This window comes from Microtus ochrogaster, unplaced genomic scaffold (assembly GCF_000317375.1).
Source record: "Microtus ochrogaster isolate Prairie Vole_2 unplaced genomic scaffold, MicOch1.0 UNK73, whole genome shotgun sequence".
Lineage (NCBI taxonomy): Eukaryota > Metazoa > Chordata > Mammalia > Rodentia > Cricetidae > Microtus > Microtus ochrogaster.
Window position 1 is genome coordinate 204,324 of NW_004949171.1, and position 17,785 is coordinate 222,108.

General features: G+C 37.8%; 1 protein-coding gene across 1 annotated transcript; it reads right to left on the reverse strand.

Annotated features, from left to right (window-relative positions):
- Nucleotides 1–7,545: 7,545 nt before the first annotated feature.
- On the reverse strand, nt 7,546–8,496 carry LOC101991248 (putative olfactory receptor 52P1). Its single transcript, XM_005370146.2, has one exon. The coding sequence runs from the start codon at nt 8,494–8,496 to the stop codon at nt 7,546–7,548; it is 951 nt and encodes a 316-aa protein (XP_005370203.1).
- Nucleotides 8,497–17,785: the final 9,289 nt, after the last annotated feature.

Below are 17,785 nucleotides of genomic sequence, written 5' to 3' on the forward strand. Positions count from 1 at the left end.
TGTGTGTGTGTGTGTACACGTGCATGTGAAAGGCAGAGGTCAAGATACAGTCCACCTTGTTTCCTTGGCTTTTTGTTGTTGTTGCATTGTATTGTTTGAGAGTGGCTTCTGATGCTCTGGAGTTCACAATTAGACTGCTCTGGAAGGGAAGAGAACCCAAGGATTCCAGTAGTCTTCATCCATTATTTCAGCCCTTGAACTAAAGCACATGCCATCACAGCCAGCTTTGTATATAGAGTCTGGGGGTTAGATTTATGTTTGAGCAGCAAGTACTTAACCAGCTGAACTACCTTGACAACTGCAAACCTTTGTTTCCGAGAGTTCCCTGTGAACAGGTACTAAGCTTTAGGTTAAGGTTTCTTTCACAACTTAAAAATAAAGAACCTGAATGCTTCTTAATTAATTATATCTCTTTCTGTTATGATTACAATTGAAACATGATGTTAAACACATTTAGTGTTAATTTATTGCAAAAGATATTTATGAATAAACTCTTTATAGTGAACGCTTTTCAAAAAGTAACTCTACCTGGTAACATTTTATTTTTTTTTAATTTATTATTATTACAAATTTTCACCTCCTCCCCTTCTCCCATTTCCCTCTCCCTCCCCTATTGCCCCTTCCTCTTCCTCTTCAGTCCAAAGAGCAGTCAGGGTTCCCTGCCCTGTGGGAAATCCAATGTCCTCCCCCCTCCATCCAGGTCTAGGAAGGTGAGAATCCCAACAGATTCCCATAAAGCCAGTACATGGAGTAGGATCAAAACCCAGTGCCATTGTCCTTGGCTTCTCAGTCAGCCCTCCATGTCAGCCACGTTCAGAGAGTCCGGTTTGATCAGATGCTCCATCAGTCCCAGTCAAACTGGCCTTGGTGAGTTCCCATTAGATCGACCCCACCGTCACAATGGATGGGAGCACCCCTGGCGGCCCTGACTTTCTTGCTCCTTTTCTCCCTCCTTCTACTCTTGATTTGGACCTTGGGAGCTCAGTCCAGTGCTCCAGTGTGGGTTTCTGTCTCTATCTCCATCCATCGCCAGATGAAGTTTCTATGGTGATATGCAAGATATTCATCAGAGTAGCTATAGTATAGGGCCAGTTCAGGTGCCCTCACCTCAGCTGCTCAAGGAACAAACTGGGGACATCTTCTTGAACACCTGGGAACCCCTCTAGAGTCCAGTCTCTTGCCAACCCTCAAATGGCTCCCTTTATTAAGATATATACTTCCCTGCCCCCATATCCACTCCTCCTCCATCCCAACTGTCCCTCCCATTCCCCCAAGCTCTCCCCAAAGGCCTGGTAACATTTTAAATTCTACTTAAAAGTATAAGGTGGCTGTTGCAGTGAGTGTACCCATCATGGTCTTGGCATCTTTGTTCATATTCTCACTCATCTGACTCTTCAGCTCGACTTTCAAGCTCAACCCAGTGCTCCACTGTGGGTCTCTGCCTCTGTTTCCATCAGTTGTTGGATGAAAATTCTATGGTGACATTTAAGATATTCATCCATCTGACTACAGGGCAAGGCCAGGTTGGACACCTGCTCCACTATTGCTTAGGGCATTAGCTGGGGTCAACCTTATAGATTCTTGGGAATTTCTCCAGTGCCTGGTTACTTGCTTGCCCCATAATGGCTCCCTCAATCAAAATATTTCTTTCTTTGCTCTCATATCTGCCCTTCCTCCATCTTGACTATCCTATTCCCTCAAGTTCTCATCCCCTTCTTCCCTCCTCTTCCCCATCCACCCTCCCTTCTCCTCTCACTCCCATGCTCCCAATTTTGTCAGGTGGTTTTGTCTATTTTGCCTTTCCAGGTGGATCTATGTATGTTTTGCTTAGGGTTCCTGAGCTAATGGAAGCCATCGATTCCAGCTACACAAGGAAGGAATCAGCCTAGGTCCAAACTAGTCCCTCTGAATGTGGGCAACAGTTGAATGGCTTTGGCAAACTGCAAGGCCACTACCAGTGGCACCAGGATTTATCCCTACTGCTTGTCCTGGCTTTCTTGGAACTCATTCTCTTTGGATAAATATGTTGCTCAGGCTAGATATAGTAGGAAAAGCCTTGGACTTTCCCCAAAGCAATGAGCCTTACCCTCTCTGAGAAGTGGATGGGAGTAGGGAAGAAAGGTAGAGGGAATGGGAGGAGGGGAGTGAGAAGGAACTGGAATTGGAATTGGCATGTAAAATGAAAAAAGGTAATTTGTTTTCTTTTTTAAAAGAAAGAATAAAAAAATCTATAGAGGAAAAAATGATAGGAAATGTTACATTAATAGTCCACAGATAAAATATGAGGTCCTCAAATTCAGATATTTCTGTTTGTATTTATGACATCTTCAGTGTTTTACATATCTGGAGTAATTATTTCATTTGCATGAATGAGAACAAGGTATGTTTAAGTGTTTCAGGTTATTTTTTCTTAAAATGGGCTGCTGTAAATATTTTTGCACATGATAGAATAATGGGTTTTGGAAATATTCTAAATACCTGGTTTAAATATTATAAACAAGAGGAGAGACATCAAGAATGATCTAAGAATACAACCAACTAATAGCAAATGGAGTATTTAATATGTAGACTAGAGGCTCTCTCATTCTGGATTATGCTTTCTTGTGATATGTTACACTGTGCTTTTGATATTGTCTAGCCATGCTTACATTCAAACGATTGATAAAAATTATGTCATTTCAGACTCCTCCCTACAAAACATATGGTTTTCTCTATACAGGAAACAATGAACATGGACTGTCTTTTGACTTACTTTTTCATTTTATTTTTTAAAGATTTATTCATTTTATTTTATTTTATGTATGCGAGTGTTTTGCCTGTAGGTATGTTTGTGTACCATGTTAGTAACTGGTACCCCATGAAAATGAAAATGTATCAGATCCTCTAGAACTGGGATTACAGGCAGTTCTGAACCACCATGTGGGAGTTGGGATTTGAAACCAGGTCCTCTAGAAGAGCAGAAAATACTCTTAACCACTGACCCATCTCTTCAGCCCTGAGGACTGTTCTTATGTTCAGTCATACCATCTGTTATTTATTTATTTATTTATTTATTTATTTATTTATTTATTGTTTCATTTAGATTTATTTTTCATTTCAGAATTACCACTAAACTGTCTTTAAGTCCAATAAAATCCAGTGGCTTTAATAATGTCAAAATATGTTTTCCTACTTGGGCATCTATTGTTCAATTGAAGGCTTTGTTCTTTTAAGGAAATGTCTTCAGATACTGACATCCCACTCACTCTCACGTGCTGTGTTCTCTGCCACACGGATTCCTTGCCCTGACAGGTTATTAGTGAAATGATCTCATGCTCTAAGACTATATATTTAGTTTCTTTAAGTCATTTTTATTTTATGTGTAGTGTGTTTTGCTTACATGCATGTCTGTGTACTGCATTCATGCTTGGTGCCCACAGGGGCCAAGAGCAGGAGTCAGAGTCCCTGGAACCAGAATTACATGCAATTGATAGCCACTATAGGTGAGTTGGGACTTGAACACAAGTCTTCTGCAAGAGCAGCCAGTGCTCTTCATATCTAGACCTTTTCTCCAGCCACCTATATTTTTATTTTTCCAGTCATTTCTCCCAGGATGTTTCACTTTGCTTTGTTTTTCAAGATTCATTGTCTTCCATAGTGTTATATATTATAACATATGTTATATCAAGATGTGTGTGCACTTTTGTGAAAAAAATATCCAAATGAATAAAATATTGTATCTTACTGTAACACACTTTTTATCATATAAGTGGTACTTGATAAGCAATGCCTATATTAACTCTCTCATATGTGTTTCAGTGTTTGTACTTGGTATCACTGAAATCAGAAATTTAAAGGATGGAAGTCCATAAATAAAAGAAATACGCCTGTGTTGCTGGGAAAATGAATATTTAAGGAAATTAAATTCTTTTCATAACAACTTGACAGTTATAAACTGAGTATAGAAAATTAGGCAGCAATTCATAGCTGTATCTCATGATGTTAGGTCCTGAAGAAATCTAGGAAAAGTGGCTAACAGAGGAGCCTATTATCATATCAAAGTGGACACTGGCTGCCTGGTTCTTCCAGCATCTCCCAGCATTGCAGTTACCATTATAATGGGCTCTTCCCAGCACTTCTCCCAGTCCCTTCCCTAATCTTCTCCAGCCCCTGATTTTAATTCCCTTCCCCCAGCTTCTCTTTTCTATATAATCCTGCCATTTTCACTCTGCTCTTGGTTCTCTTCACCCTCCTTGTCTCCCTCTCTTTCTCTTCCTCTCTCACTCTCTCCCTTCCCTCTTGATGCTCTGCTCTATTCTGCTGGCCATGTTCAGTCTGGTCCTCTCCCTCATATATACAATAAAAACCTTCTCTTCAACCATACCTGGGAGTAAGCATGTCCTCATTTTCATTCATCTCTTGTATATAAAGTATATTTTAATAAAGAAACAAAATTTCATTAATATTTAATGAATTTTATTCTAACTTTGTATGATTTATAATGAATATCAGAAATGATGAAAGTACACACATGTTTGGAAAGCCTAAATAAACTTCTCCTTAGAATAGAAGTCACAAACCTCCAATAGAACAAGCCCTGAAGCTGAGGATTTGCATCTAAGATATCAATCAGTGAATCCTCAAAGTTTTGAGAGTGTTTTAACCTCTAAGAATGTAAACCTAGGAAGGCAAATGTATGGTGAGCACTTCTGTGTGTGTGAGTGACTGTGGAATTGTAGACGCCCAAGCTTCCTGTCGCTTTTGAGCAGGGATCCTTTCCAAGCTTCACAAATAACATGGCTCATCCTTCTCTGCCATGCAATCAACATCATTGTGAGGAAGAAACCTAAACTCTGAATCCTTTGGCACAGTCCACTTCAGTGACCTTGAATTTACTGTACAGGCTACTTTTAATTTTAGACCTCCATATTATGTGCACTTTAATATCTATATTATTCTTTTCTAATTACTTAAGAACTGTCTTTAGACTGGGATAGGATCTGTTTAAGGTGTGCAATTCTAGTGCTATGCAAATAGCCATGAAAGTCTTGTGCAGTCCTCGCTGTCCATCGGTGATTCCTTAATGGCTTACACTGTCAACATTACAGCACAAGGTTTGCAACAATGCTACTGCCTCAAGCTCATGCAGATATTCAAGCTGTGCTGCAGGTCTGTGTGAAGGACTCTTATCCTACCATTAAAAACTGCACCAAGTCCTTTTCCTGAGTTCTGAGTGCATCCCCAATGACTGTATAATGGCTATATTTACCTACTAGAGCAGCGCTTCTTAAGTGCTTTTTCTACTTGCTAACCTTTTTCCTCAAGTGTATTCTCATCAACCTTCAGCTAGGTACATATAGGAAGTTTACTAATGAAACATTAATGCATTAATCACAAAGAATTTATTTTAACACAACTTTCTGAATTCATATAAGTTTCTTAGTTATTAAAGACTAAGGCACAATTACATACTACTGAGAAGGATGCCCTTGTTTAGATTTTATAAAATATTAAAACTTGGCTGAACATCTGATGCAAGATGTAAAGTATCACCAGTGCTTTTCAGAACTGATGTATATTTTGATTTTATGGTCATCAAAGTGGAAAGTGCTGCTTCACATGTAGTACAAAATGGCAGAAGTGTGCTTAGAATTATTCCATAAATTGTTAAAGCTTGGGTTCTAATTCCAATGCCAAATTATTGAGCAGTTTCTTATGAAACCAGTGTCAGTTATTCCAACACTATTATTAACATCAAAATGTTTAGGTCTGGAAAGATGGCTCAACAACCATCAAGCAGCTCACAGCCCAAGCTTCAAGGGATATGATGCCATCCTATAGGCTCCACAGGCCCCCACACATGTGCAGACACACATACACACACACACACACACACACACACACAAATGAAAATAAAAACAAACCTTTTTTAGAAGCTATTTTTAAAAATTACCACAAAACATTCAAACACATTAGTTACATTCTGAAGAACAGTAGTAGAAAACTATTAAAGTCCCTATTTTCTATAATTAAATCATGATATTTATATAAAAGGAGGAAAGTTTTCATATAATCCATTACATATGAAGATCTCAATTCTTGACCGAGGTGTTTCAGGCAGCCTTTACTGGCCTTTCATGATATGACCACATGCACAGTACAAATCGCCCATGCCTGGTGCTCAGTGATCACTCAGTGCAACAGAGGCAGACACTCCCAGAAACTCAATGGGCTCATTGCTCATTTAATTTGGATTTCTTATTTGATTATTGCAGATTCAGAAACTGTTGTCAAATATTTGCAATCCCCATGCAGATATACTACCCTAGATGATACCATGACATTCAATTTAAGAATCTGTGACTAAAAAGGCAGTGGTTCAATCCCAACACTCTGGAGGCAGAGGAAGGCAGATCTCTGTGACTTCCAGGCCAACCTAGTCTACAAAGCAAGTTCTAGGACAGTAAGAGCTGTGCAGAGAAACCCTGCCTTGAAAAACAAACAAGCAAAAATAATCTGAACTAAAGTAAAGCATTTTTTTCATGTTGGTTCCTTTTTTTAAATGTTTACACTGTGCTCCTTTCTAAAATAAATCAGTAACGTATCCCTGCTTATACACTTTAGTGGCATTGTTTCCTATTTGTCATATTAATAGGCCATATTGTCAATTTTTATTTCTTGTAAGAATCTCTAAAATGTCTTTACTATCGTATTTAATTTGCATATCAGTTCTGTCAATCTAAGACCATAGTAGTACTTTCCTTTGCTATCTCAAAATATTATATCTCCCATATTGCCTCAATATTACTAGTTTTTTAAACAGAGCAATATATTAAATAATAAAAAATTAAATCAATATTTCATCTGTATTCTTTTCTGAAAGGCTCTTCACATAGATTTGAATCTTTGAGCTATATAAATTTCCATGTCTCAGAAAAATTACACTGACTGTTCTTATAGGGAAAGCATGACTGTGATTCTCTGTTGTCTCCTCCCACATTTTAAAGTGGCAATTTGCCGTGTAACCTTATTTCTCTGATGGCTGAAGAAAGGTTATTAGAGATATTTTACAAATTTTAATATACTAGAATCAAAACTACCATTATTACATATATTTTACTTTGAAATACTACACTAAATATATATAAATTCATTTATATTTGTAGATAAAGACAAGAAGATAGATGGCAATGGATAAATGTGTGTTTATATTAAATCAGAACTATAGCTGGGCTTTGTACCACATACCTTGAATCCCAGCACTTGAGAAGCAGAGGCAAATGGATCTCTGCAAGTTGAAGGCCAGTTCAGTCTACATAGCAAGCTTCTGTCTCAAAAAAGAAAAAGGCAAGTAAAAACCATAACTGAGAAATCTGAAGATTCTCAATGAAATGATAATAATTTCATCAGTGTTTTTATAAAATTCAATATTTAAGATAAATATAGAAATACAACATTATATATAATATATCTTCTATTAAATAAAAATTTAAGAACAGAGTGACAACAAAGGTTAATACACTATTGCTGTGAAGAACACATTTCAACAGAAGTTGTATCAATGTTTTAGTATTCAGAAATTTTCTTTTTTAGAAGGAGAAGACCCACTACTCGGTCACGAATCTCTTTAGTCTTAACACCATACACCAAGGGATTGACTGTGGGGGGCACTAGTAAGTACAGGATTGCAAAAATTATATGGACACTTGCAGGCACATTCTTGCCAAAACGATGAGTCAGAAAGCTGAACAACGCAGGTGTGTAGAAAGCAAGAATAGTGCAAACATGGGCCGCACAGGTGCCCAAGGCTTTCGAGCGAGCTCTCTGGGAAGAGAGTCGGAACACTGCCTGGAGAATTTTTATATAGGATGTGCCTATGAGCCCGAGGTCAAATACTGCCACTGAAAGGGCCACTAGAATTCCATATATTCTGTTTACATAGGTGTTAGCACTGGCCACCTTCACCACAGCCATGTGCTCACAATAGGCATGGTGGATGACATATTTGGTATAGTACAGCAGCCTTTTAATGAAAAGGGGACATGGCATAATCATAAGTGTAGCTCGGCTGAGGCCAACTAGGCCTATTTTAATCACCATGGGTGTTGTCAGGGTTGATGCATAAGACAGTGGGAGGCAAATTGCCACAAAGCGATCAAAAGCCATGGCCACTAGGATAGCAGACTCCATGATGCAAAGTGTGTGAATGAAAAACATTTGTGTTAGACAGGCATCAAAGTTGATCCAGTGTGCACCAAACCAGAAGATGGCAAGCATCTGCAAAGCTGCAGAGCAGGTAAGACACATGTCGTTCATTGCCAGCATACAAAGGAAGAAATACATAGGCTGGTGGAGACTTGGCTCTAACTTGACAGTGGTGATGATTATGCTGTTCCCCAACAAGGTCAGGACAAACAGGAGACAGATAGGGATGCCGATCCAACAGTGAAAGCTTTCCAACCCAGGAATACCAACCAGGAAGAAAGATGCAATGTGATGTGTAGCATTGCCGTCCATGTTAAACCTAGGGATGCTGCATGTTAATAATACTGTAACCAGTCAGCAGGCAAACTTTCTGTAGGTAGGCTGATCTAACATCCCCATTCCATCGATGGCACCCTGTAAACTACAAACCTCACTCCACCCCCAAACCCTTTTATCCTCTGCGACCTCAGAGAAACTCTGAAACACAGGCTGAAATACACAGAGAGGACCAAGAGGTGACCACCCACCCAGGGGACCACCCCACTCTCTAGGTCATCCATATTGGGGCAAAACCCCGGGACCCTTCCCCTCCTGCCACAATTCGCTAGGCAGTCAGTAGGCAAGCTTCCTGCATGTAGGCTGCTCCAAAAACCCCACCACATTGATTGGACCCTATAAGCTATATGTACCACTCCATCCCCAAACCCCTTCTCTCCACACCTCCCCAAGACCTCAAAGTAACTCTGAAACACAGGCTGCAACAATACAGAGGGGTAAAAGAGGTAGGCTGCTCTAACACACCCACCCCATGGATCAGATCCTATAAACTACAAATCCCACACTTCCTCCAAATTCTTATATCCCCCAACACCTCAGAGGAACTCAGAAGCACAGGCTGCAACTACACAGAGAGGACCAAGAAAATGAACCAAGAAAGCAGGCCAAGAGAGACTTTAGTGGCTCCAAGACATAGGCAGAGAAAGTACAGAGCAGACAAAGAATAGTTCCCAAAGACACAGACAGCCACTGCAAGGATTGGGCCAAGAGGCAAAAACACTACCGGCACTAATTGGAGGAAGAGATGGGTAGGCGCCAAAGCAAGAATTCATTCTACATAAACAACAAGATGGTTACACTAGAAACCAGTGGTCATACAACAAGAATACTTGATCATCCTAACCCAGAAGAAGCTGAAGAAAACAATTTTAAATGTTACTTTACGAAGATGATGGAGACCCTTTAAAAGGAAATAAAAATTAACCTTATTAGAAATGGAGGAAAAGACAAACAAAAAATTGGAAGAAAACAATAAATCTCTCAAAGAAACCCAGGAAAACCAAAAAAAAAAAACAAAAAACAAAAAAAAAAAACGATCAAACAGGTAAAGCAAGCAGTTTAAACACTTCAAGACATGAACACAGAAATAGAGGCAAAAGAAAACACAAACTGAGGAAATTTTGGATTGGAAAATCTGGGTAAATAAATGAGAACTACAGAGGCAAGCATAACCCACAGAATAAAAGAGATGGAAGAGAGAATCTGAGGTGTTGAAGATACTATAGATTAAACAGATTCATTGATGAAAGAAAACTTTAAGTCTAACAAATTTTTAACACAAAATATCCAGGAAATCTGGGACACCATGAAAAGACCAAAGCTAAGAATAATAGGGATAGAAGGAGAGAAACTCCAGCTCAATGGCACAAATAATAAATTCAACAAAATTATAAAATAAAATTTTCTCAACCAAAACAAGGATATTCGTATGAAGGTACAAGCATACAGAACACAAAATAGACTATAACCAAAAAAAAGTACCCTCACCATATAATAATTAAAATGAAAAATATACAGTATAAAGAGAGACTATTAAGAGTTGCAAAGCAAAAAGATCAAGTAACATATAAAGGCAGACCTATCAGAATTACACCCGAATTCTCAATGGAAACCGTGAAAGCCAGAAGATCCTGGGCAGATGTGCTACAAACACTAAGAGACCATGGATGCAAGCAAGACCAGACTGTTATATCCAACAAAGCTTTCAATCACCATCGATGAGAAAAAGAGATATTTCATGACAAAACCAGATTTAAACAATACCTATCCACAAATTCAGCCCTACAGAAAATTCTAGAAGGAAAACTCCAACACAAGGAAACTAACTGCACCCACAGACATACAGGCAACAGATAACCTCACACCAACAAACCCCAAAGAAGGAAAACACACAAATGCTACCACCAAAAATTAAGAGGAATTAACAATCATTGATCTTAATATCTCAATATCAATGGAGTCAATTCACCTATAAAAAGACACAGGCTAAAAGAATGGATACAAAAGCAGGATCCATCCTTCTGCTGTGTACAAGAAACATACCTCAACCTCAAAGACAGATATTACCTCAGAGTAAAGGGTTGGAAAAAGATTTTTCCAATCAGATGGACCTAAGAAACAAGTGAGTGTAGCTATCCTAATATCTAACAAAATAAACTTCAACCTAAAATCAATCAGAAGAGATACTCATCAGAGGAACAATCAATGAAGATGAAATCCCAATCCTGAACATCTATGTTCAAAATCCAAGAGCACCCAATTATGTAAAAGAAACATTACTAAAGTTTAAATCACATATCAAACCACACACACTAATAGTAGGAGATTTCAACACCCCACTCTCCACAATGGACAGGTCAACCAGACATTAACAGAGATATAAGAGAACTAACAGATGTCGTGACCTAACAGACATCTACAGAACACTGCATCCAAACATAAAAGAATATACCTTCTTCTCAGCACCTCATTGAACCTTCCCTAAAACTGACTACATACTCAGTAACAAAGCAAATCTCAACAGATACAAAATTAAATTGAAATGACCCACTGTATGTTATTGGATCACCAAGGTTTAAAATTAGAATTTAACAACAACCCTAATTGCAGAAAGCCTAAAAGCTCATGGAAATTGAACAGTGTTCAGATGAACCATCCCTGGGTCAAGGAAGAAATAAATAAGTAACTTAAAGACTTCCTAGAATTCCATGAAAACAAGGGCACAAAGTACCCAAACCTGTGGGACACTGTGAAAATAGTATTAAGAGAAAAGTTCATAGCACTAAATGCCTACATAAAGAAAGTGGAGAAATCACACACGAGCACAGCTGAAAGTTCTAGAACAAAAATAAGCAGACTCACCCAGGAGGAGTAAAGAACATGAAATTATCAAACAGAGGGCTGAAATCAATAAACTAGAAATAAAGTATCAATGAAAAAAAGAGCTGGTTCTTTGAGAAAATTAACAAGACTGACAAACACTTATTCAAACAAATCAAAAGGCAGAAAAAAAGAACATTTAAATTAAGGAAAACAGAAATAAAAGGGGGATGAAACAACAGACATGGAGGAAATCCAGTGAATCATTAGGTCATCTTACAAAAACTATACTCCACAAAATTGGAAAATGTAAAATAAATAAATAATTTTCTGGATAGGTACCGCATACAAAAATTAAATCAAGACCAGGTGAACAATTTTAAAAGGCCTATAACCTTCAAAAGTCTCCCAACAACAAGAACAATACAACAAAAGCCCAGAAGAGATAATATTGATACTCCTCAAATTGTTCCATATAATAGAAACAGAAGGAACATTGCCAAACTCTTTTTTTGAGGCTACAGTTACCCTGATACTGAAACCACACAACGACTCAACCAAGAAAGAGAATTACAGACCAATATCACTCATGAACATAGATACAAAAATACTCAATAAAATACTGGTAAACAGAATCCAAGAACACATCAAAAAAAAAAAAAACATCCACCATGATCAAGACGGCTTCATCCCAGAGAAGCACAGATAGTTCAACATATGAAAATCTATCAATGTAGTCCAACATATAAATAAACAGAAAGAAAAAACATATGTAATCATCTTATTAGACATGCCTTCATGATAAAGGACTTGCAGAGATCAGAGATACAAGGAGCATATCTAAACATAGTAAAAGCAATATACAGCAAGCTGAAAGCCAACATCAAATTAAATGGAGAGAAACTCAAAGCAATCACACTAAAATCAGGAACATGACAGAGCTGTTCACTTTCTCTATATCTATTCAACATAGTTCTTGAAGTTCTGGCTAGAGCAATAAAACAACAAAAGGGGATCAAGGATGCAAATCAGAAAGGAAGAAGTCAAACTTTCACTATTTGCAGATTATCATCATATACATAGATGACTCCAGAAGCTCTACCAGGGAAATCCTACAGCTAATAATTACCTTCTGTAATGTACCAGGATACAAGATCAACTTTAAAATATCAGTAGCCCTCCTATACACAAATGATAAAGAAGCTGATAAGGAAATCAGAGAAACATCACCTTTCACAATAGCCACAAATAACATAAAATATCTTGGGGTATTACTAACCAAGTAAGTGAGGACCTGTTCAACAAGAACTTAAGTCTTTGAAGAAAGAAATTGAAGAAGATACCAGAAAATGAAAAGATCTCCCATGCACTTGGGTAGGTAGGATCAACATGTTAAAACGGCAATCCTACCAAAAACAATCTAAGCAATAGAGAAGGTATCCAAATTTGCCTTGCCCTGTAGTCAGATGACTATCTTAAATATCACCATAGAACCTTCACCCAGCAACTGATGAAGACAGAGGCAGAGACCCACAGTGGAGCACTGGGATGAGCTTCCAAAGTCCAGAAGAAGAGTGGGAGGAATGAGAATATGAGCAAAGAGGTCAAGACTATGATGGGGACACCCACTGAAACAGTTTACCTGAGCAAATGGGAGCTCACCAGCTCCAGCCAGACAGGGAAGAAAGAAGCATAGGTCCAAACAGGACCTTCTGAATGTGGATGGCAGTTGTATGGCTAGGGCAGATTGTGGGGCCACTGGCACTGGCACCAGGATTTATCCCTACTGCTTGTACTGGCTTTCTGAGAACCCCTTCTCTGTGGATAAATATGTTGCTCAGGCTAGATATAGTAGGGAGGGCCTTGGACCTTCCCCAAAGCAATGAGCCTTACCCTCTCTGAGGAGAGGGTGGGGGTCAGGGAGGGAATGAGAGGACGGTAGAAAGTAGGAACTGGAATTGATATGTAAAATAAAAACAGATAGTTTTCCATTTTAAAAAAAATGAAATAAAATGAAAGTTAAAGGGCAAGGTTTTGTTCGGCTGAAAAATAATAATACAATAACCAAAAGTGTCCCATCCACTGAAAATAGGATGGATAGGTGAATTTTAAGTGTCTTACTGTCATCTAGAATCGCTCTGGAAAACCTACCTGGAAGGTCTGACTCATCTCCCAGGCTCTGTTAATCCTCGGGAATATTTCCTCAACCTTTAGTGGAGGCATAGGATCTGCATTTTCAGAGGAAAATATTTTTACTTAGCTTTTTTCTGATCTTAACATGTGATTAAATTCTACAACAAATATTTCAGTTGTTGTTAATAGAATAACCATAAATATACACAAAAACTCCAACCATCGGCAGACATTTCAAGAAGTCACTTATCATTGGATACTGTTTTTCCTTAGGCAGCCTAGCTAGATTGTTGGAATTCAAAAATCTAATAAGAATAAAGTGCACCCAATCATAGAAATTGACTGATTCATAATCCATCAAAGGTGAATTTATATGTATTTCGGGTTGTCAAAAGTGAACAGTATATAGATTTAAATATCTTTTCCTTCAATTTCCACTGTCAGAGCTGGGCTATACTTCTTTCCTGAGCAGAGGAGGCTGGTATTTAGTAAGAAACAGAAGAAAAATTAGATTGGTTATTTCAAAGTTTTTTCTTATTAAGGTAGAGACAGGAAGACAAATCGATAAGGAAATTTCATACTAGTTAGCATTAGGTCACCACAGGCTGCCTTCTTATAATGACTAATGCCAATTGCAAGGGTCTTGTTTGTGAATTTTGAGCATTATTTAACTATTTAGTTCTTTTCAAAAGCACTTACTGCATCTCCTTTATTCTATGTAGTGTACACACATGTGCCTCAACACAAATGTGGATGTCAGAAGCCAACTGTTAGCAGGCATTTCTCCCTGTGTAGCCACCAGGGATTGAATGCTGGCCACCCCGGTTAGGATTGGGTGCCTCTCCCCACTGAGCCATCTAACCAGCACTTATTTCTAGAAGTTATACCCCTAGTTTTCCATTCATTTTGGTGACTTGGAAGTTTATCATGATCGACATATGGTGATTTTCAGTCAGGGTTCAGACACAAGATCATAATTTCAAACAGTGCCTGCAAACATTTTTACATAACAGTATTGACTCCATATGAAGATCTCCTGATGGGCAAGGTACCATAACAATATAAAGTGAAGAAGCATTTATTATTGTGCAGTAAGGTGGTCTCAAATTATTGTTTATAAATACTTTAGTTGGTAATAAGAATAAACAGTTTCCTTGCTGAGTCACAGGCCCTTCCTCCAGCTGTGCCATCCACCTTTTCTAGTAACCACGGGAATCAAAGATTCAGCATTCTGCTGTTTTTAGCAACACGATCACCTGTTTAGGACCCTTCTTCTGACTATATTCTGAAGTTTCTAACATACCTGACTGTCGTTTTAGAGTCTAGTTTCCACCTATCAACACAAATGGTAGTGGAATATTAATTAAAATTCTTCATGACACATCTTTTCAAATATTCCCAAAGGGAATTCTTCATGTCTGGTGGTCTAATAGTAACTTCATGCAGAAACAAACAAAAAAACCATGGTCTGTGCATTCTGTGCTTAATCATTTGCTGCTCAGGACCAACGTAAATTACTTTCTGAGGTATTTTCGTGAGGAATTAAAAAATTGTCAGGGACTTATCAAACATATCAAAAAATTTAGAAAATACTTTTTCATCATAATAGGGAAACTTTTAGTTTTGAAAATTACCACACAGAAGATGAAGCTTAGAGCAATATATAAAGATAAGAAATTAAAGCGAGATACTTATTTTGAGCTCTCATATTACAATAAGATTTACTGTGGTTTTAATAAACAATTTCTATGTGTCAACCCTCATATGACATAGTCCTCTGAGAGACCTGTTTAGCCATGGTCAACTCTCCTATCTCTGGGAGAATCAAACATGTGCGGGGCTAAGGGAAGCTACCGGAACATGATAAGCAAGTACACTTTGCTAAAGTATAAACAAGCAAACATATTCTTGTCAAATCTGTCATTACAATAAAGCAAGTTTTCTTTCTAATAATGTTACCTTCATGGGGACAATCTATTTTTTAAGTGATTCTACAAATATATGTTCTTTTACACACCCCAAATGTGGTCTGCTTATACCATCCCTCTCCTCCTAAGAGCCATCTCTGTCCCCCAGGGTTACTTCGAATGGAATCTGGAAATGGTCATTTACTGTGGGAAGGACTTTCTTCTTCTGTTTGCTTAATTTGTTCCTTTACACATTACTGAAAGTAATTTTATAATACATCAGTTATCTACAGCTCTGTAGCACAAACACACTTTACACATAACTGAAAGTGATTTTATAACACATCAGTTATCTGCAGCTCTGTACCACTCATACACACACACACACACTTGTTTAAAGCAGTAATTGTTTATTTGAAACTGGGTCTCACTAACAGCCTGAGCAGCCACCAAACTCACTGACTCAGATTCTAGATCATCAGTCTTCTGCCTCAGCCTCCCAAATGTTTGGAGTATGTATGTGCACAAGCATGCCTGGCTTAAACAATAATGTTTAAGTAGAATTGAAAGGACTTGAGAAGAGGCAGGTTCAAAAGTGAAAACACAGTGCCTCTTCACTTATAACACTCAGTAAACAGCTCTAGCAGTGACTGTTGTCAATAAGAATATTTTTAAACACCTATTTTAATTAACATTTTTTCATTTATTTTTAATATCAGCACCCAATAGGGAGTTGCAGAGAATTCCTTCACCTCTAGATTTCTGCTAACATAATTACCCACTAGCTCACTTTTTTCTATGATCTTCGTTTTATTGAAAATAGTTTTTTTTCATACAATATATTCTGATTAGAGTTTCTCCTCTCCCAAGTCTTCCCAGATCCTTCCCACTTACCCTCCTACCCAAATTCACAGCCTTTCTTTCTTTCTCTCCTTCACTGGAATACAAACTACTTTTATAGAACATACAAAAGAACTACTTTCAATCAAAGTTCTCAGTGCCCAGATTTTGTTTGTTTCTCATTGATTAAAAGAGAAAAAACATATTTCTATTCTAATATATAAATATAAAATTATAAATATATATAATACATAAATATAAAAACAGTGTCCCTTTTCAATCTAATATATGCTTTATCTTAATGTATTATCACAACACACATAAAGATAACCCTGACTGAATTCAGACAGGGTCACCTCTGTGCCATCATATTTTCTTCTGTGGCAGCACCATCTACTCAGAAGGACTCTTATCTCTGGATTTACTTGGTGGCAGGATTCCCTCGGCAGCTGCTAACTCTATTTCTGCTAAAGTTCTTACCTTTTGATTTCTGTCTGTTGTCAGTCTTATTTCTGAGACTTGGGCACCAGAAGGATTTCCAGAAGTCCAACAATGTCAATAAATTCTCAGGGAAATTCTGCACCCTCTACAGTCCAATAACAATTCATGGATATCTTATCTTGTACCTAATGTTTCTTCTCTATAAGTGGCCCATTTGTTCACAGTTACTGTCCAACAACCATTTATTACAACCAACTTCCTGGAATATATTCTTTCCAAATCATTCCTATTCTAAATTACTTAACTGAAGTAGTATTGTAACAAATTAACATGGTCCTTCTTTGAACAATATGATATTAAGTATATTCTTCTTCCCTACCCAAATTATTAAACTATGTACTGCCATCTGTGTGTGTACAGTTATTCCTTTCCCATTTGGCTATTCTTCACCTTGAATACTGCTTTAATGTTTATGGTGCAGATGATATGAAGAAATAACTGTTTTATCATTCAGTGTGGACTTTGAGTCAGGTGGGAGGCTTCGGTTACTTTGTAATATAGTAGTCCATTTCCCAAGAGGCCCCTCAGATTTGGAGAGCTGATGGTCCCTTAGAGACAGAAGATCTAAGGAAACCAGAACTGGGACTGGTGAAAACACAGAACAGTACAATGTCCCTCTGCACTGCCATGATAATCCTGAGAATTCCACAAAGCTCGTAGCTTATTAGTGAACATTGTTCCACAAGACTGAATTTACAATTTTGTGCCAATTTCCCCAGGAAGAGGACTGAGTTTCCTCTTGGGCTTCGGCTGCTTCTTTCAGTTCTATCCACTCAATGTCTGGAGAGATGACTCAGTAACTAAGAGCACTTGCCGTTCTTGCAATGGACCTGACTTCAGTTCATAGCACTCACATGGAGGCTCACAACCATCTGTCACTCTTTGGACCCCAGGTATGCATGCAGTATGCCAACTTATATGCAGGCAGAATCCTCATACACATTATAAAGAAAAAGAACTTTTACTAAATGATGAATACGCTTAAAGCTATGCTATATTAAAATAGAAATATATTTTAAAGTTTAAACTGAATGTCTAGTGACTTGGTACACTATCATATGATT

What these genes read in the sequence shown, in the direction of transcription:
- LOC101991248 (XM_005370146.2), bottom strand. Translation starts at nt 8,496, where the DNA reads ATGGACGGCAATGCTACACATCACATTGCATCTTTCTTCCTGGTTGGT.